The sequence below is a fragment of the Hydra vulgaris genome, chromosome 05 (assembly GCF_038396675.1).
Source record: "Hydra vulgaris chromosome 05, alternate assembly HydraT2T_AEP".
In the NCBI taxonomy this organism is placed as follows: Eukaryota; Metazoa; Cnidaria; class Hydrozoa; order Anthoathecata; family Hydridae; genus Hydra; species Hydra vulgaris.
Genome location: NC_088924.1, coordinates 5,938,410 through 5,959,918, shown reverse-complemented (window position 1 = coordinate 5,959,918; position 21,509 = coordinate 5,938,410). Strand labels below are relative to the sequence as shown.

Below are 21,509 nucleotides of genomic sequence, written 5' to 3'. Positions count from 1 at the left end.
GATCAAAGTCTTCCAAATCACCTGATGGATACCCAGCAATACTTCTAAGATCAATCGCAAATGCCATTGCTATTCCTTTTTCCATTCTGTTTGAATTGTTAATGTCAAAAAATGCCATACCTTTAATCTGGAAAACCACTATAGTGTGCCCAATCTATAAGAAAGGAAACCCATCAATAACCACAAACTATATATCTTTTTCTATGACGTGCATTGTTTGTAATGTTATTGAGTCAACAATTGCAGAATGCATTACAAACTATTACTAATCAATAATCTTATTACTACTCATCAATTTGGATTTTTAAAGCGTAGGTCCACCTGTACACAGATGTTGACAACCTTAAATGAGTGGACCACTGCTGCACTACTGCACTGCTGCTAATAACAAAAAGATAGTTACTATTGCATATATAGACTTTGAGAAAGCCTTTGATTCTGTGACTCACTCTAAATCACCGTTCAAACTGCATTGTTATGACATCCAGTATGAATTGCTAAACAGGGTTACCAATTTTTTAACAAATTGTACTCAATCTAATTGTGTTGATAACTCGTATTTAAAAAAATTCTAGTAAAGAGTAGAATACCTCAAGGGACTGTTTTGGGACCCATCTTATTTTTAGTTTTTATAAATGATGTAACTTCATGTATTGATGTTGATTGCAGCATTAAGTTATTTGCTGTGGATAGCAAGTTATATTAATGAAGCAATGATGGAAACAACATACAACTCATCAATACCTTAAAAAAATTTTCAGAATGGTCAAAAGTTTGGCAACTTAATTTAGCAACCAAAAAATGTTTTCATCTACTCTTTGGAAAAAGTACTTTACCATTAAATTCATACTCAATAAACATTAGTACACCTATTGAATCTATTAGTTTAATTCAAGATATTGGTATAGTCGTATCTTCGAATATGAAATTTTCTAATCACTGTTCTTTTATTGCAAGCAAGGCACATTCTCGTTTCAACTTACTTTTAAAATCCTTCATCAGTAACGATTTCAAGCTTCTGATCTGTGAAAAAATTAACAAGATATGGAATTCTTTACCTGATTATATTGTTTACTCATCCACTTTGTCTTTTTTCAAACCAAACTTAAAAAAGTACAATTTTCATCACCATTGCACACTATTTTAACTAGTTGTTTTTTTGGGTTGGTTTTACATAAGAGTAATTTTGATATTACCGGTATTACCTTTTTGTATTTCTTATCTTTAAATGCAAATAAATCAGGAAATAGATAATAAAATATAATCCTGTCCATTTCTTGATTTCAGTTCAAAAAAAAATTTACTTTAGTCTAATTCATAGTCATCTCAGACATGCTAATATAGTGTGGGCTAATACACACAAAATAAAATTAATCGAACAACAAGGCTTGCAAAACCATGCTTGTAGAGGAATTTATTATCTAAGTCAAATGACCAATCCTTCTAATGCGATAACAAATATGAAAGTCTGAAACTTAGAAAAACTTAGAATTCTTTATTTGACATATTCATCACTTTCTCAAAGTTATAATTTGCGATCCAAGACTAAAACCTATTCTGACTAAAACCTATCCAAGACTAAAAAGTATTCTGAATTTTCAATCATATCATAAGGTCCCAAAACATGGAAAAACTTGAAAAATCAAAAAATAAAAGACTTAAATGAAATATAGTAGTTTAAACTGCAAGCATTAACCTAAATAAACAAAAAAATAACAACTAATTATATTATTTTTTTTGGAGTTTTATACACAATAATATATTTTTTGGGTGTTGTAATTTGGAATAACAAATATATATAATAGTTTTTATACCAATATTTGTATTAAATTTGTATCAATACTTTATTAATGTATCTTTATCAATCTGATACATAATAATTTTGTATATATATTTTCTTTTTTTTGTATCTTTATATCGTATACCTGAAGAAGAAAAAAATATACATTAGCAAAATTGGTCCGTCAACCAAATACCACAGGAACTTTGCATAGAACCGTTGCCAAAAAAAAAATTTGAAAAAAGTTATCAGTAACACTCAGGATACCTATGACCACGCATGCACTCTTAAAAAAAAATATTACTGTGACTTTAGTTTTGATCTATTTTTCTTGTAAGTATTATTATTTACTTAAATTATAACGTAACATAATATATATTAAATAAAATATCAATAAGTATAAAGATACATAATGGTTATATTTTTGGTAGCGTTTTTCAAAAAACGAGGCAACATTAGGTTGTCACAAATAAGTATGCAATGTTTTACCATCGTGCACCTTAAAGGTGACTTTCCGCTCATCTGTCTTTCTACGGGAAGGTAAAAAATAACCACGTGAGCATGCGTAATCAAACTAAAACTTATAATACGCATGCCCGCGTGATTAATTTTTCATTTCCTTTCCCGTTCCCGTAAAAAAGTAAGTGGAAACTCACATTTAAAGTTTTGTTAGCAATTGATCATTTTTTTATCAACAGACATAAATGAATATTGCTATGGTAACAATAATTTTATGAATAAGCTGCTTCTTTCAAAAAATCGTTACATTTGAATTACAAATTTTCATAATGGGTTTTAAAATTTTATGAAGCTAATAGATGTTTATAAAAAATGTATAGAACTTTTATCCTTTTTTGTAGTTCAATAAAGAAGATTTTTTTTTTTTGACAAATGTATTTGCTTTTACCAAAAGAAGGTGAAAAGCCAAGGAGAAAAGATGCATATGTTGGAAATAATTTTGGAGGAGTAAGCTATTTTGATGGAATTGACTATTATTCCGGCACCGAAGATAATCATGAAGATATTAAAGCAAATATTATTGAGTAAGAAAATTTAAAATATTTCTAATTAAAAAAGTACAAATTCATTTGTAAACAACTTTCGTAATTTATACGAAGTTTATACAAATTATGCATGATATTTTTTACACCTTTTTCATAAATTGTTACTATTTTGATAAATATTTTTATGTCTTTTTTGGTTATTAAGGTGCTCCAAGAAGGTCCTATCACAAAACAATTTGTGAAATATCAAATTTGACAAAAAAAAAAAAATTATTTCAATTTAATTTTCTACACAAAAAATAAAAACATCAGTGGTAAGAAAAACAACTGAATATATATATATATTTTTTGGAGTTATTTTAGGTGCTCCCAGAAGTCCTTACGGTCTTATCACAAAGCACCGCGGGAGAGCATTTAACAGGAAGTTCACGCCTCCTTCCGTACCAATGTCGCTTGTTGGGCTAGAGCTGGCGTCGAACCTAGGACCTCTGGGTTCTGAGCCAGAACTCTAACCACTGCGCCACGGCTGCTCAAATTTAATAATATTTTCATGTTTTACTGAAACTTACTTTTTATTTCTACGCGTTCTAAATTTTACATTCTAAAATAATGGCAATAAAAAATAAAACAATAGATTTTGAAACGATGCGCTTTAATGTCTTTGAAACCGCGAATAATATACTCATTGACGCTGATACGAAAATTTTTCAAATGTATAATTTTAACTCTCGATATTTTGAAACAGAAACTTTCAAAACTGAACTTGAAGCTTATAAAAATAATTTTACGGTAATTCACATAAATATTAGAAGCATAAATAAAAATTTTGACAAACTTAAACATTTCCTAATTGATTGCAATCATTCATTCAGTATGATTTGCCTAACAGAAACTTGGTGTTCTGATGAATCAATCCAAAATAACTCTAACTTTCAAATTCCAAATTATAAATTATTATCTTCTGAAAGTAAAGCGTACAAAAAAGGAGGAGGGATTGCAAATTATGTTCGGAATGATCAAGTGATAAAAGTGAGAAAAGATCACTCCATTTCTAACCCCGATAGTGAGGTCTTTACAATAGAGATCATCAACTCCAAATTTAAAAATATTATAGTCTCTACCTGTTATAGGCCACCTGAAGGTAATATTAAAAAATGTTCTAATTATCTAGAAGAAATTTTTCTTAAAATCAATAAAGAACAAAAAAAGTTGTTCTGTATCGGGGACTTATACATAGATTGTTTAAAATACAAAGAGTGTCCGATCACTAAATTATTTTTTGATAACATGTTTCAACATTGTATTTTACCAATTATTATTAAACCCACACGGGTAACCTCGAATACTATTTCTGCTATAGATAACATACTAACAAACTCATTTCTAGATACCTCCTTAAAAGCAGGAATAATAAAAATTGATATAACAGATCATTTTCCAATTTACTTTACAATAAAACATGATACAAAAATAAATAATAACTCGAAAAAAAAAATTTATAAAAGAAAAATGAATAAAAATTCTATTAAATGTTTTAAAGACGCACTATCGGCAGTAGATTGGGTATCAAGAATGCAACCTTGGGAACACAAACTCTGCATATAACACTTTCACAGATATTTTTCTAAAACACTATAATAATCATTTTCCAATCAAAGTAAAAGAAATAAAAGTAAAACATTTGAGCTGTCCATGGATTACCGGCGGAATCAAAAAATCTTCAAAAACTAAACAAAGACTATATGTAAAATATTTGAAAAACAGAAATGAAGAAAACCTATCTACTTATAAACAATATAAAAATCTTTTCGAAAAAATCAGAAAACATTCTAAAAAAGTTTATTATTCTAAATTACTTCAAAAAATAAATGGAGATACCAAAAAAACATGGAGCATCATGATAGAAATAATTGGAAAAAAGTATATTAAAACAAACAGCTTACCAAATAGAATTATTATAAATGAAATAGAACACAACGATAAGAACTCTATTGCCGAACAATTCAACAATTTCTTCGCAAATGTTGGCCCTAACATGGCGTCTAAAATTCAAACCGCAAATAACTTCTTTGAAAACTATTTTACTGATCTAAATAGCGAACTAACTTTCAACGGATTAAGCTATGAAGAATTCAAAAATGCAAAAAACTCTTTAAAAATCAACAAAGCACCAGGAATTGATGAAATTTGTAGCAATATTGTAATGAGTATCTTTCCGATAATAAAGAAACCCCTCTTCGAAATATTCAAATCTTCAATTACAACAGGAACCGTTCCAGAGAAATTGTACCAATATATAAAACTGGAGAACCATACTTACTAAACAATTATAGACCAATCTCAATTCTTCCTGTATCCTCAAAACTCCTCAAACGAATAATTTATAATAAATTATACCAATATATAACAAACAACAACATCTTAAATACAAAACAATTCGGCTTTCAAAAGCAACATGCAACCGAACATGCAATTGTAGATCTTGTAAATAGCATCAACTACTCATTTGTTAATAAAGAATTTGTTTTAGGAATCTTTATAGATTTATCGAAAGCATTCGATACTGTTGATCATGCTATCCTGCTCAAAAAATTGGAAAAATATGGCGTAAAAAATGTTGCATTACTCTGATTTAAAATTTTTTTGCTAAACAGACAGCAATGTGTTAATACTGATGAAAATATCTGTTCAAAATTGCTTAAGATTTAATGTGGCGTTCCCCAAGGTTCCATTCTAGCTCCCTTATTGTTTTTAATATACATTAACGATCTTCCAAAAGTCTTAAACAAACTTGATGTAATAATGTTTGCAGATGATATTAATTTATTTTATTCATCTCAGTCTATTGAAGAACTGTTTGAAACAACGAATATCGAACTTGAAAAACTTAATATCTGGCTAAAATCTAATAAATTATCTTTAAACACAGAAAAAAACAATTACATTTTATTCCATCCCAACCAAAAAAGAAAAAAAATACCTAATATATTACCATTGCTAAAAATAGAAAACAAAAATATTGAAAGAACCTCAATAACAAAATTTCTAGGTTTACTAATTGACGAAAATATTTCATGGAAAGCACACATTGACTATTTAAATACTAAAATAACCAAAAACATTGGCGTGCTATACAAAGCTAGACCAATGTTATCCCAAGAAAATCTAAAACATCATTATTTCTCATTTATACAGACCTATTATACATATGGTAATATAGCATGGGCAAGTACCAATAAATCCAATTTGAAATCACTTTATCGACGTCAAAAACATGCCGTTAGAATTGTCTATAAAAAAGACAAATTCACTCATGCTGAACCTTTGTTAAAACTCCTTAATGCACTAAACGTCTATAGAATAAACATTTATCAAAACTTATTGTTTATGCTGAAATATAAACTCGGGCTTGTCCCATCACATTTCTCAAATGATTTCTTTAAAAGCAATAGAAATAGATATGACACTCGAGAAGTAGGAAACTTTAACATACCGTTTAGAAAAACAAAACTATCGCGTTTCACAATTTCATATCGCGGTCCCTATCTCTATAATAAACTGATATCCAGAAATGCCATAATTACAAAATTAGATAACCTAAATTGTTTGAAAATCTTACTAAAAAAATTCGTTTTAAATATAAACAATTATATGAACTTACACTAAAGTAATACTGAAACTAGAGCCAAAATTAACGTTGAAACGAAAATCCCAAAAAACTTCAATAACAAATATTAATATAAAAAATATATAAATCAAAAATAATCTTATTTATGCCTAATCATATATATATGTGTGCAAAATCTAGCATTTATCAATTATTTTTTATCTTTCATTTTATTTTATGTGAATCCAATATAAAATGAACTACCATTATATTTTGTGAAACTAGAAACATGTAAAAACAAAAAATATTACTAGTACAAGTGGTTTCTTGATGACAAAACCATCTGGTCTTCTGCAAGTTTCCCACGTTCTTTTAATAATAATGATACCCTGCAGTTATATTTTTTGTATTCTATAAAGTTGTGAGATTTTATTTTTTCTCTTACCATCATATAATTTATAAAAATTGTAAATTGGTATCAGTTATATAGATAGAATCACAACATTGTAAAGATAAAAGAACAAAACGAAAAAAAAAAAAAAAATTTCAATCATTAGCTTTACCGCTTTTATACAGACTATACTCGGTGGCCAATCATTTAGTAAGTTAAAGTTGACCATTTAGTTGGCCAAACGTTTTAGTAAGCCATATTTGATAAAAAAAAGCTTTGCGACTTTCCACTACTTTCAACATTAATTGAATTTAAATTTATAATGTTTGCTATGGCCACATGTGGGCTACATATACCTTTCTTGTCGGATTGGGATTTTGCAGTATTTAACACATCTTTAAATAAATATCCAATGATTTTTTGATTTTGCTGCGTTTTTCTTTGCGTTTTTTAATGCGTTGATGTTATGATATAAGCCAATACTATAGTTTGCGGCAATATAGTTTTTATAGGTTAACATCTTAGATAAGTTTTTATATAATTAAATTAAGCTAAAACATTTGTTATAGCATGTAAACTTATCCCTATAAAATTCTTTATATTAAAATATAATTTTTTTTTTTTTTTTTCGTAAGTTTTTGTTTACATTTGACGTAATATATATAAATTACATATTTTTTTCAAATACAAACAAGGCTTCTAAAAGAAGATCAAATGATCTTATAGTCAGAAGCCTTTTACAAAACAGAGTACGTAAAGTATTATAAAAACGCTTTTTTTAACAATAAGAGAACGTAAAAAATTAACATAAAAATATTAAAATAGCACTTAGATAAATAGAAACAAATTGTCAACAAGTATAAAACAAAGATTGAACATACATTTAAAAATTATTATATATCATAAGACAAATTAAAAATATTCTAAGATATTTTCTATAGAGAGAATGAGATCTTTTAATTTAATTTTAAAAACAGAATAAGTTAGGGGTAAGCCAAAGTTAGGCAAAATAATTTTGTTCCAGAGATGAGCTGCACGATAAGTGATACAGAATTGATTGAATTTTCTTCGACAGAGTGGTTCATTTAAATAGTTATTATTCCTCATGTTAAACTTGCTTAAAGGTTTCAAAATAAAAAGGTCTTTAAAGATTAAAGGAGATAAATCATACTTCCACATACAAACAAAAGATAAATTTTTATATACGTTTAGTTTATAAATATCGAAGATTTTCATTTGATTGAAAAATATTGAGGAATTTGAGAACCGATCCGCAAAATTAATTACACGTATCGCATGTTTCTGACGGCGATGGAGACATTGTAACTTGTTTGGTCAGTACTACCCCAGGCAATAATCCCATAACTTATATAACTATGAATAAAAGAATAATAAAGTTTAGTTAAATTATTTTTATCTAAATGAGTACGCGCCTTATATAGAATTGCAATACTTTTTGAAACTTTCGAGCAGACATAGTTAATATGATGTTTCCATGTGATGTTCTCGTCAATGAAAACCCCCAGGCATATAGTTACAGAATCTCTTTTTATTTCATTATGGTCAATAAAAATTTTTGGTAAATTTTGGGGTAGAGAACGTTTTTTGGAGAGCGGGTGGAAAAAAATCCATTTTGTTTTGTTTACATTTAATGTTAATTTGTTACTTTTAAACCATTTAGATATGTTTTGAAGTTCTTTGTTCATAACGGAGATTAGTAGGTAGATGTCACTGTTAGAGAGAAATAAGTTTGTGTCATCAGCAAACATAATACTTAGAAGATTTGATGCTTTATGCAAGTCGTTGATATATATTAGGAAAAAAAGAGGGCCTAAGATGGAACCTTGCGGAACACCACAGGAAACATTTAAAAACTGTGTATGATTAAGTTCATTACAAGAAACAAATTGTTTTCTGTTGGATAAATAACTTTTAAACCATTTACTAACTCTTTCATTTATTCCGTAATAATTAAGTTTATAAAGCAAAATATCATGATCCACAGTATCAAATGCTTTTGAAAGATCGATAAAAATTCCTAATGTAAATTGAGATTTATTAAAAGAATTGGAAATCTCACTTACCAACTGAATAATTGCATGCTCGGTTGAGTTATTCTTCTTAAAGCAAACTGAATGTTGTATAATAAATTATTTAAACTAAAATAATTAAATACTCTATTGAACATGATTTTTTCGAGTATTTTTGAAAATATAGATAAGATAGAGATAGGCCGGTAATTACTTATGTCAGATTTGTCACCACCTTTAAATAGTGGAATAACTTTAGCAATTTTCAATTGATCAGGAAAGACTCCTTGTTCGATTGATGATTTAAAGACTTTAAAAAGAATATATTTTAATTGTTCAAAGCAATCTAAAATTATGTTACCATTGATTTCGCCCAGTCCAACTGCTTTATTTTTTTTTTAGTGTTTTAAAGGCTTTTTCGAACTCATCAAAAATTAAGTCTTTAGATAACTCATCCGAGTGAATGCAATTCACTCGGATGAGTCCATCGGTACTAGAAAATCTTTAAATAATGCTTCAGTGTTAGGAATTAATTTAGATAGTTTAAGGCCAATTTCAACAAAGAATTTATTAAATTCGTGAGCTATTGTTTGAAAATTAATTATATTATTGTTATCTACTTTGATCATGTGTGGCAGGGAGCATGGCTTTGATTTACCGATAATTTCTTTTATTATTTCCCAGGAGCGTTTACAAGCATTTTCGGTTTTATTGAGAATTTTAGAATATTAATGTTTTTTTAAGTTTTTTCGAACTTTTTCAAAAAGATTTTTGTAGTCTTTGTATATTTTCTCATTGGCGAATGATTTGTTTTTTAGATATTTTATGTATAATTTCTGCTTAACTTTTGATGATTTTTTTAAACCTTTGGTAATCCAGGGAGATTTAATGTTTTTTTTGATTTAATGTTTTTTCATGTAAAGGAAAATTGGCATCATAAACTGAGTAAAATGTATTAAAAAAATCATCGTAAATTTTGTTTGTGTTATCACTAAAGTCGATGTTCTTCCAATGAAGTAATGATAATTATGTTTTAAATTGCTCAACATTTTTTTGGTTATAGTTGCGTAATTTAACTTTTATGTTAGTTTTGGTCATAATTTTAGAGTTGAAGTTTATGATAAAAAAGATAGGAAAATGGTCAGATATGTCTGTTTTTAGGATACCGTTATTTAACTCACTGTTAAAAATATCAGTCGTTAAAATGTTATCAATTAGAGTAACCGATTTAGGAGTTACTCTGGTAGGGCAATTTATTAAAGGAATGGCTCCCATTTCAAAAATAGAATCATAAAAATTTTTAACTTTAACGTCCGTAAAGTAATGGAAGCAATTCATATTGAAATCCCCTACAATAAATTTCTTTATTTTTTCAAGAATGCCTACTTTGAAAAGGTTTTCTTCAAAATACATGCTCATGTTCTCGGCCACACCATTTGGAGGCCTATAGCAACAGCTCAGTAAAATGTTTTTGATTGATTGTTTAGAATTTCAATAGTTAAAATTTCTTCGTCGCCGTCAGAAACACTTAAATCATTTCTAATATAAAGCGCAATATTTTTCTTTACATAAATAAGAACTCCTCCACCGCGTTTATTGATAAGTCTCTCTTGAGAAACTAAATCAAAGTAAGGAAGATTAAAATTTGTAATAATGTCATTGAAATAATTAATATCTGGATCAAACTTTTCATCAGATGCGAAGTGTCTCATTTCTGAAAAATTACAACTAAACGATTTAAAATCATTTGTTACAGACATTTTGATTGCGTTACAAATTAGAAGAACTTTCTTAACAATGTATGTAAAAAAAATTTAAAAAGAAATTATTTTTTATGATCTCTACAAAAAATAGAATCGAACTTGAGAATTGCGTATTTACCTTCTTTTCTCAATTTAATCACTTCATCCCAGAGTTTTTTACGCTTTCCCATTGTTCCTTTGCAAAGTCTTCGTTAATAAACACACCTGTTCCACGTAGTTTTTTTGAGTTCAGCAGAATTAACTTTTTATCGTTGAAATTTAAAAGTTTTAAAACAATTGATCGCTCTTTTCCTGACTTTATTGACCCTGATCTGTGCGCTCTTTCGATTATAATTTCTTTAATAATTTGGAGTTTTTCAGAAAATATTTTTTTAACAATTTTTGTACTATCTTCCCAATATTCATCAGGTAGTTCTTTAACACCATCTATTCGCAAATTGTTTCTTCGGGATCGGTTTTCGAGATCTACTAACTTTTTTTTTATATCATTCAAAAAATTTGATTCGTTATTCGAATCAAGAAGTGTTTTTTTATTGTATAATTTTTTAACTTCGTCTCTGCGTTATTTAGTTTCTGATACCCTTTTCATTGAAATCTCCTCTTGGAAATCAATACTCTCTTTTAATTCACTGATATTTTTTAACATACCTTTTATTTTTATTTTGTCGTTCAAATCACTTTCAATTTTTTCTAGTCTTTCTGTTATTATTTTCATATTTGCACAAGTGATTTTTGCAAAGTTACTTTCTTGTTCTTTAAGAAATTTTTCTGTTTCCTTTAAAATAGACTTTCTCTGTTCCTCTAACATGCTTTTCATTAGTTTTTTGATGTTTTTTATAGAAACTTCCATAATAATTGGTCTGATGTAAATAGTATAAACAGTGAACTTGAATAGTAATTGCGATTTTTAAAAATAATTAAATACTAAAAACTTAAAACCTTTTTTTTTTTTTTATTAATTCTTACACAGCAAAAACACGTCTGTTCACAAAGAAAGCATGCGGCAAAAAAAAAATAATAATAAATTTGTAGGGGATATAATAACATATTTACAATATTTCGTTGACCTATTGTGGTCAGCGTCATCAGGTAATGAAAAAAAAACGTTACAAAACAACATTTTTTTTCATTACCTGATGACGCTGACCACAATTCTGCCTTTTTTATAAAAATCAGTTTATTTATTTACATATCGTATAACAAGATATGACTTTTAAAGATTTTTGTAGGGGATATATATTTAAGTCATATAAAAAAACCGTTAAAAAACAAACAAATAATAAAACTTCGATGTAATGTGTTCTTGCATCTTAAATAAGAAAAATAAGGTTTCCAATACGACGATGTGACGTAATCACCGTCGTCTTCATTCAAACCACCTTTATTTGGAGAACCTGGTGATACTGTAATTCCAAAGACTCTCTGACTTTTCTTTTAAAATAGTCTGCCTCTACTTTAACCATGTTGTTTTTATTCCAGCCAAAGGCACCATGGCAATTTTTGGAATGCCCCGCCAAGGCCGAATTTTTCCATTTTCCCTTAAAATGCGCGTTGAAACCTTGAGTTTCGTTTAATCTACATAGAATCTTTCACACAAGCACTCCAGTTTGTAGACTCCAGGATAAGAGTTGTTGGGAAGTCGAGGCTTGTTTTTTGAAGTTATTAATTGTTGAACGTTTTTTGGTGACTTAAAAACTGAAAAATAGCCTGCATTTTTGATTATCTTTATAAATTGAATACTTAATTTTGGTACCCGTGGCACAGAAATATAATTAAATTCTAGTTTTTTGATGTTATGTGGTGTTGACTATTTTACTTGTTTATTTTTATTTTTTTGACAATGTTTTGAAGTATCTTTTTTATTATAACCAATTTTTATGAACATTTCTGTAGAAACTTTATTCATGATTTATAAGTTCTTTACTGTATAATGCAAAATCTTTTTGGATTAATCCTTTAAATACACCATAAATTATTTTTGGATGTTATTGTAACTTTCCTAGGGAATGCAAATTTTGACGAAAATAAAAAAATTCGAATTAAATTTTTTTATGTCTAGAAAAATAATAAAAAATATTTATTTGAGATAATTCATTGTTATATATTTCATAAAGAGGAGGCTGAATAAGTGCGAATTTCATAACTGCGAATCTGCATAAGTGCGAAGCAGTTGCAAAGACTGGCATAAGTGCGAACTGGCACAAGCGCGAACTGGCATAAGTGCGCCGAAAGAATTTGCAAACATTGGCATAAGTGCGAACTGGCATAAGTGCGAACTGGCATAAGTGCGAACTGGCATATGTGCGAATCAATTGCAAAAACTGGCATAAGTGCGAACTGGCACAAGCGCGAACTGGCATAAGTGCGCCGAAAGAATTTGCAAACATTGGCATAAGTGCGAATTGGCATAAGTGCGAACTGGCATAAGTGCGAATTGGCATAAGTGCGAACTTGCCAATTCGCCACGTATGCCAATTTGCACTTATGCCAATGTTTGCAAATTCTTTCGGCGCACTTATGCTAATTCGCGCTTGTGCCAGTTCGCACTTATGCCAGTTTTTGCAATTGGTTCGCACTTATGCCAGTTCGCACTTATGCCAATGTTTGCAAATTCTTTCGGCGCACTTATGCCAGTTCGCGCTTGTGCCAGTTCGCACTTATGCCAGTTTTTGCAATTGTTTCGCACTTATGCCAGTTCGCACTTATGCCAGTTCGCACTTATGCCAATGTTTGCAAATTCTTTTGGCGCACTTATGCCAGTTCGCGCTTGTGCTAGTTCGCACTTATGCCAGTTTTTGCAAGTGATTCGCACTTATGCCAGTTCGCGCTTGTGCCAGGTCGCACTTATGCCAGTTCGCACTTATGCCAGTCGCACTTATGCAGATTCGCAGTTATGAAATTCGCACTTATTCAGTCGCCCCTTCATAAAAATTACTATCTTTAAGAATAAAAACGGAACATAAAATTATACCGAATTCAATTAATACAGAAACATTTTAATATGGTATATCATTTAATAAAAATAAAGTATAAAATTATTGTTTTATTTGCCTAAAATATGCCTTGAAGTAGCAGAGATCACTTAAAGCTGCATCTCCAAGTCTCGTTCGAACTTTTGTACAAAAGTTACCAGCAATTGAAAAGGCTCGCTCAGACTACACGCTCGATGGTAAAATCAAAATTAAATATACTCATATTTGACGGGCTCTAATATTTTGCCACGAACACCGTTCACTTCAAAGAATTTCATTTTAGATTTATCTTTTAAAATCAAACTCCTATTATTATTTGTTGAGTTGGATGTTGTGTTGGGCAATATTCAAACAAAATTCAATTGAATTTTGTTCTCCAACTTTTGCATTAATGTTAAGGACTTAGTTTGTTCTTCCAACATCACTTCTATCACATTGTCAGCTTCTGACTGCTCGTCTGAGGAAGTTTCCATGTTAGTGTCAAATATCAATCTTTGTGCAAAGTTTTCAATAACTTTGGCTATAGTTTTTTTCGATGGTCTGGTGAAAGATTTATCTCACTTTATCCGCCATTGTGTAAGTACTGAAGAGTTCCAGACACATTAGTTTGTCTTTGGCTAATTCGGTCTTTTAATTTCTTTCTTTAATTTTAATGAAAGTTCATCAGATCCGAAATTCTCAAGCATAAAAGAAAATGCCGCATCAGCAGAAAGCAGATTTGCATCTTCTCGACAAAGGGCTTCAACAGTAAGCTTCACTGAAAGAAGTGCAGAGATAATGTTTTTAATCGACAAAATTTCAGCATCTATAATAACGATATTAGATGCAATGTCAATCAATTCTTTTCTAACACAGCTTTTTAGCTTGTTAAACCTTTCAAGCATTTCGACTAAGCTATTCCATCTAGTTCTAGTGTCCATAAATTTCAATTATTTTCCAAATTCTTGTTTCACGTATACTTGAAGAATATCATTTGATGTTCTTGAAAAACGAAATTTCTTTACAATTGAACAAACTTTTATGATGAGAAAACTAAATCCAAATTCTTCAGTCTCAACAAGCTCAGCTTCATTATAAGTTTGTTCAATCAAACCAACATTTTCATCTTCAATGTATTCCTCATCCGATTCATCGAAATCACTTACTTGATCTTCTACACTAATATTTTCTGTAAATGTGTGAGCCACCAATTCAGTTGCATTTGAATTATTACAGAACATCAATTAAAGCTAAATGTATCGCATGTGCGCAACTGCTGGTTACATGGTAAAAGCCGTCCAATTTTTTGTATCTCAGTTGCCCCATCAGTTGTTATAGACGTAATATCTTTATCGATATTTAGATTGTTGTCTTGCAATGTGGTTTTCAGAGCCGTAATGCATTTCTCTGCAGGGAAACGTCCTTCAACAGGTACTTAACCTAAATTCCAAAACTGTTTCTTGCCCTAGACATTTACACTTAAATAACATTGGTTTCTTGAAGATGTCCATTCATCTAGAGTTAAGCAAAATCTTTTTCCATCTACTTTTAAATTTAAAAAATCCTGCATCATTTTAGTTCGCAATTTTTGTGCGTATTCTAAAAGCATTTTGCAAATCGAGTAAGGTGACTTTGGTGATACATAATCGCGAACGCCTCTAGCCAAAAATAAATTTCTTGTATCGAAAGACATACGGAAAAATTTGAATACCATATTATCTAAGGCACACACTCATGATACGATTGCAGAATGTGATTCATCTTTTTTGTTGAAGTAATAATTTGTAATCATCATTTTTGATGCGCGGCTTTCTGGACCTTCATCTTGCACGACATCCCGTTTTAATATGTTAATATTGTGTATTGTTCTTAAATGCGTGTGCTGCGGTGCTGCCGTTGAACCAGCGGTTTTATTTCATAACATATTTTACATTTTGCTGTAAGTTTTTTTGATCCTCTTTAAAAATGAATCCAAACAGAATTTTGATTTTTACATTGCTTTGTGTATTCCGAATAACTTTCCTTTGAAGATATTTTAGGATGTGCTGTTGATTAGTGATGTGCGAAACTAAGATTTTAAGTTCGAAACGATTCGAAACGAAACTAAGCCACTTTCGTTCGAATTCGATTCGAAAGTACGCTGCACTGATATTGAAATTTGGTATTTAAATAGTAATAATTTATAGTGTGTGACAGAACACAGAACAGAAATGAAACATTATACATTTTATATTTAATAACCAATCATATTGCAGTTTTATAATGTAAACAAAATACTAAGTAACACAGACTAGACTCTAGAGTCAAATAAAAGTGAATGAAATCAAATGAGACTAGTATCATACAATACAATTAAAATGTGTAATAATTCAAGTTAAAAAATCAAGTCAAGTACTTGCAATGCAGTGCATAGAATAAAGACTAGGACTAGTTTTATATTTACAGTTATAGTTTAACAGATAATACAATACAAGTAAAAGTACAATGCTATAATGAATGCAAATGCTATACAGTTATGTAAAGTAGTAGTACATGCATAAGCAATTGTTCCAGAAAGTCCGAGACCTTAATCTACAGTGTATTGTACTGACTGTGGCTGGCAGGGCAGTCTGGCTTCGGTACGCTACTGCTATGTGCTATACTACAAACTTTTGTGAATAAAAGTTAGTTCAGCCACATGCTCAGAGAGTAGATTACATCGCCTTCTTGTAACAATGTTACCAGACGACGAGTTCAATCTCTCCAAATTTACAGAGGTTGCTGGAACAGCCAATAAAGCCCTCGCTATTCTTGAGAGTTTCCGCAGACGGTGATGATTAACTTTCCACCAATCAAGTACGTTGGCGTCCCTTCCAAAAGGAGGTTCAATCATATACATTCTGACCTCCTCTTGCACAGAAGCTGCATCATCAACTGGCAGCATCCTATTCGCAGTTGCTGTTGTAAGCATGCTGTCGAAGTCATCCCATAAACTACATGACTTGGAGGCTGCAGCTGATGTCCGACCAGGACCTGAACCAGGACCAGCACTTCCAAAAGGAGGAGCGGGAGCACCAGCACTAGCAGATGTTCCTACAAAGTATTATATAATACAAATAGATGTAAAACTAAAATAGCAAACAGAAATGAAAACCTATGCATTATTGTTTTAATATTCATCTGTAATTAAATTACACCACAATGCAGTAAATCTGAAAGTTAAATCTGAACTGCAGGCCATTACCATTACCATCAAGTCTTAATCTGTGTTAATCACGTAACATAAAACGTAATAGTTTTGGAATTGTACCTTGAATTAAGTTCGTGTCATGATCGCTCAAGGCACAATGTCCACCTCCATGAACACCAGTACCACCACGAGATCGGAATTTCTTAGATACTGATGAAGACTGTCTACAACAAAAGCTTGCTGTTGATCAGAAAAGAAAATGGATTTGTAGCGTGGATCAAGAAATGTACATGCTGCATCAGGCAAAGCTGATATGAACTGCGGAAATCGTCGGTCTAGTTATAACTTTAATTTTCGAGCAATAAGTACACCACAACCCTTATGTGAAGGATCATTGAGAAATCGCTGCAATTGCTAATTTAAGCCATGCAAAGCCGGAATTTTCATAGAAAACGTTGGGTAGTTCTTGCCACATAAATCTCTACTTGCTTGTTTAAATAGAGCAAGAATTGTGTGATAGCCTTCAGCAAGCTTCCAGTCTTTTTCTTCGCATAATCTCTTCAGCATAAAGTAATCCGAGTTCCACCTAGTAGCAAAATTGATTATCAGTTCTCGTTCTACCTTTACTAATCACTTCTGCTCTCTGTGCAAATTCTGTGTAGCCTGGCAGCTATGGTGATAATGTGACACAATACGACGGCTTTTGGAAAAGACAGTCTGCATTCCATCAATTTCACTCACGGCATCATTGATGGTTAATTGTAAAGTGCAATCAAAACAAGAAACATATTACTGCCATTATCACGCAACGCATAAATTGGAACAGTCCGAGGAAGCTCCCAATTATCAATAGTCTTGTCTAAAGATTCAAGAATGCTTTCGCCGGTATGTTCTCCTGAAAACGGCTTGTTTTCTAATGCAAATGTCTTTAGCTCAAATTCAGGGCTTACATATGACAGACAGAAATAAATAAATGGATCTTGCGCCCTCGAAGTCCACAGGTCAGTCGTGAATGAATATGAAGGAATATCTTCAAAATCTCGATATATTTCATTAGCGGTTTTCTGTTTTACACTACAATATAACTCAGGTACAACTGATCTTAAAAACATAGTTCTGCTTGGCACCAGATATTGTGGTTCCATTAATTTCATCAGTTCTTTGAATCCTCTGCCTTCTACAAAGTCGTATGGCAACATATCTAGAGCAAGCATGCGACCAACCGAATTCGTTATAGCGATGGCATTTGAATGACTTGACGACCAATATTCTTTCTTATTAAAAAGGTCATTAACTTTACTTTGCTTCTTATTTTCATTTTTCAGTTCTTGTTCTGCAAGTTTTCTTTTACGATTCTCTTCATTTCTCGCTACACACTCTTTATGCGCTTTCGGATGAGCAGCACGTAAGTGAGCATAAAGACCTGTTGTTGCTCCAGTTGGACACTGAACAGGTAACTTGCATGTTCCTATTTTGCAAATGCCTATAATTCTATTGCCATTCGTTTTTTGTCTACTAAAAAATTCCCAGACAATACTTTGACAATTACCATCGTTACTACCCGCCATTGAGGAACTGTATAACTTTTTTCTTTCACTTTTAAACGATAAAATTCGATTAACTTTGGGTTCGCTTTGAAACAATGATACTATACTTCGAAAATTCGAATTGTTCGAAACTAAAAAAAAGTTCGATTCGAAACAAAACTAAAAGTCAGGTTTGAATTCGCAATCGAAGTTTCGAATTTCGCACATCACTACTGTTGATAATAATTTAACTTGTTAAACAAAACAAAATTAAAATTATTTAGTTATCAAATAATTTTACTAAATTAAAACTGCAATCATTCCTGCTATTATTTGCTTACCTATTTAAAAAATATTGATCGATCGAGGTTATACCAAATGCAAAAATTATTACACGCGGGTATGAACTGAAGACATAAAACCGTTAACTGCAATAACGTAATAACGCAATAACGCAATAAGCAAATCTCAACAAGTTATTACAAGTGGATATGAAAAGAAGACATGAAACCGTTACCTGCAATTTAGGAATGTTTTATCTATGTCTACTTGTATCATGCAGAATAGCTGTAATTTACAATAGTTTTTTTTATTTCTTCTTATAGAATTAGAATGTAGAATATTTATATGTACAGAAACAAAAACACAATTTAAAACTTGAAAAGAGCACGAAAAAATAAATTTTAATTTCGGAATTCGCTAGAAAAATTTCCGGAATTCGAAGCTATATTATAAAACCGAATTCTGGATTTCTCGAATTTCGAATTTCGAGATGCAATCCCTAATCTTTGCGATAGATATTAAAAAGATATGTTCCGGATTTGTTATTAGTTATTGAGAGTTCAAGATAGTTTATTGTATGAAAAGCACTTTCTTTATCAATTATATATTTGAAATTTGTGTGTTGATTATTTAACAGCTCGAGAAAACGTTCTGATTCTGCATCATTACTAAAACGAGAATGGATATCGTCAAAATACCTTTTAAATGATTTTACATATATTGGTGGTGTAAGATATTGTGTTTGTATTAACGCTTTTTCTTCATAATGTTGCAAAAAACTCTCTGCCATTACTACCATTAATGATAAAACTATAGGACCAGCATCTTCTAATGTGTTTCTTAGGTTTTCATGTAAAAAATAACAGTTTGAAAAACACAAACCTATTAGTATCTATCTATCTATCTATCTATCTATCTATCTATATATATAAATATATATATATATATATATATATATATATATATATATATATATATATATATATATATATATATATATATATATATATATATATATTAATAGTGTTTTTGTTTTTGTTATTTTAAAACATATTTTTAAAACTTTTAAAAGTTAACATCTAAGAGAAGTTTTTATATAATTAAATTAAGTTTCAAATTTTATGTTTAAATTATTCAGTGTTCAGTTTTTATGGCCATGTAAAGTTTATGACCCCCTCAAATTAAAAGGGTTATTCTTTACATGGTCATAAAAACTGAACACTGAATAATTTAAACATAAAATTTGAAATCTATCGATTAATACATAACTAGTTTATATTTATGAAAAAATAAATAATTCAACTCATCGCCCTCACGTTCAGGGTAGGGTACTAAGATTTTAGGGTTTCTTGTTCCCATTCTCATATCACAGTAACTTTTTTTTTGTGATGAACCTTTTCGTCATACAAATGAACGTAAAAAAATTTGGAATATTCTTTTTGTTTAAAGTTAGTGATTTCAAACATTTAAAAACCTTCCTACGCCACTGATTAAACCTATCAACTAAATCAATCACAGTTAAACAAGAATTATTAAATCTAGGTCCAAACATTGTTTCAACCCAAAGTAAATTTCCATTTATTGATATTGTAACTTCAACAGAAGGGTGTGCTCTTAAATTAGAAAAAAAAAATTAATGTGGAAACAGCTGAGTTATTAAGACAAAATATAAGCAAGACGTTAACTAAATTTTTAAAACTTAAAATTAAAAGCAATATTTCTAAAAGTTAAAGATGTGCTGTTAATGAGTTTAAAGATTCACCGAATATAAAGATATACCCATTTGATGAGGGTAACGGATTTGCTATTTTAGACTCACATTCAGCTATAAGTAAAGTTCAAGAACAACTTGGTAACTGGACAATATCCAATATTGATCCCAATGATCAGTTTCTTTGTTTAATTCAACAAACACTAAATAAACTAAAAAAAGATAAAAAATAGACAAAAAAATATACAACAATATTTATCCTTCTGATGCGATACCACCTCAATTATACGGCAGCATTAAAGCGCATAAAAGTGGTAAAGATTACCCAATGCGAGTTATATTCCTAACTGTTAGTACACCCCCACATAAATTGTTCAGATTATACAACCTCGGCCTAATAAAAAACAGTGCAGTATAAAAAATTTATCATCTTTTGTATTAGAAGCGAAAGAATGGACAGTTGAAGAAAATGAGATGCAGCTATCATTTGACGTAATAAATTTGTATTTGTCAGTACCACTCCATAAAGCAATTTTAGCTTTTGGTATTTTAAATAATGATAAAAATGATCTTCAGCTGCGTACTAAATTATCTTGAACTGACATTTATAGACTAATTAACTTTGTCTAAGTAAATGCTATTTTCTGTGGAATAACAAAATTTATATTTAAAAAAACTCTGGTTCGATTGGATTATCCATAATGGTAGTAGTTTCAGATACTTACTTACAAAATTTTAATGTATAATGAATTCAACAAGCATTAACCATTAATGTTGCACCAATATCAATTAAACAATATGTTGATGACTGCCACGCACGTTTTTCTAACTCTTATAAAGCAGAATCGTTTTTGGCACTTTTAAATTCTCAAGGCAAAGCTATTCAATACACATGCAAACACCAAAATAATCAAGGTCAACTTAATTTTTTAAATGTCTGCATTTCAACTAATATATAACTCATAAATATAACTTTTCTATATACCGCAAGAATGCTGTAACGAATGTACTTGTAAAACCGCAATGGTATACATCACCATATATTGCAATAGGTATTTTTAAAGGTTTTCTTGCAAGAGCTTATAAATTATGCACTAGCGATTATATAGAAAAAGAAATTGAGTTCGTAAATATATTTTTACGGAAAATGGATATTCTCGGCAACAACTTCTAGGCATCGTAATACATTACATACCACTCCAACCAAAAAACGGCCTACAAATTAACGCAAACAGTACCATAATACTTCCGTGGGTTCCTAAAATAAGCCTTATTCTAATACGTGAGTTTCAAAA

The 21,509-nt window shown here is 30.1% G+C and overlaps 1 protein-coding gene across 2 annotated transcripts in view; it reads left to right on the top strand.

Annotated features, from left to right (window-relative positions):
- The first annotated feature begins 2,631 nt into the window (after window positions 1-2,631).
- LOC136080488 (uncharacterized) overlaps window positions 2,632-21,509 on the top strand; it is a 46,387-nt gene continuing 27,509 nt past the window's right edge. Inside the window, exon 1 of one of the 2 annotated variants that reach the window (XM_065797209.1) lies at window positions 2,632-2,823. In XM_065797209.1, the coding sequence (XP_065653281.1) occupies window positions 2,672-2,823 (152 nt within the window). In that variant the 5' untranslated portion in view covers window positions 2,632-2,671. The remainder of the gene's footprint in view (window positions 2,824-21,509) is intronic. The other variant, XM_065797211.1, reaches the window with a different exon arrangement.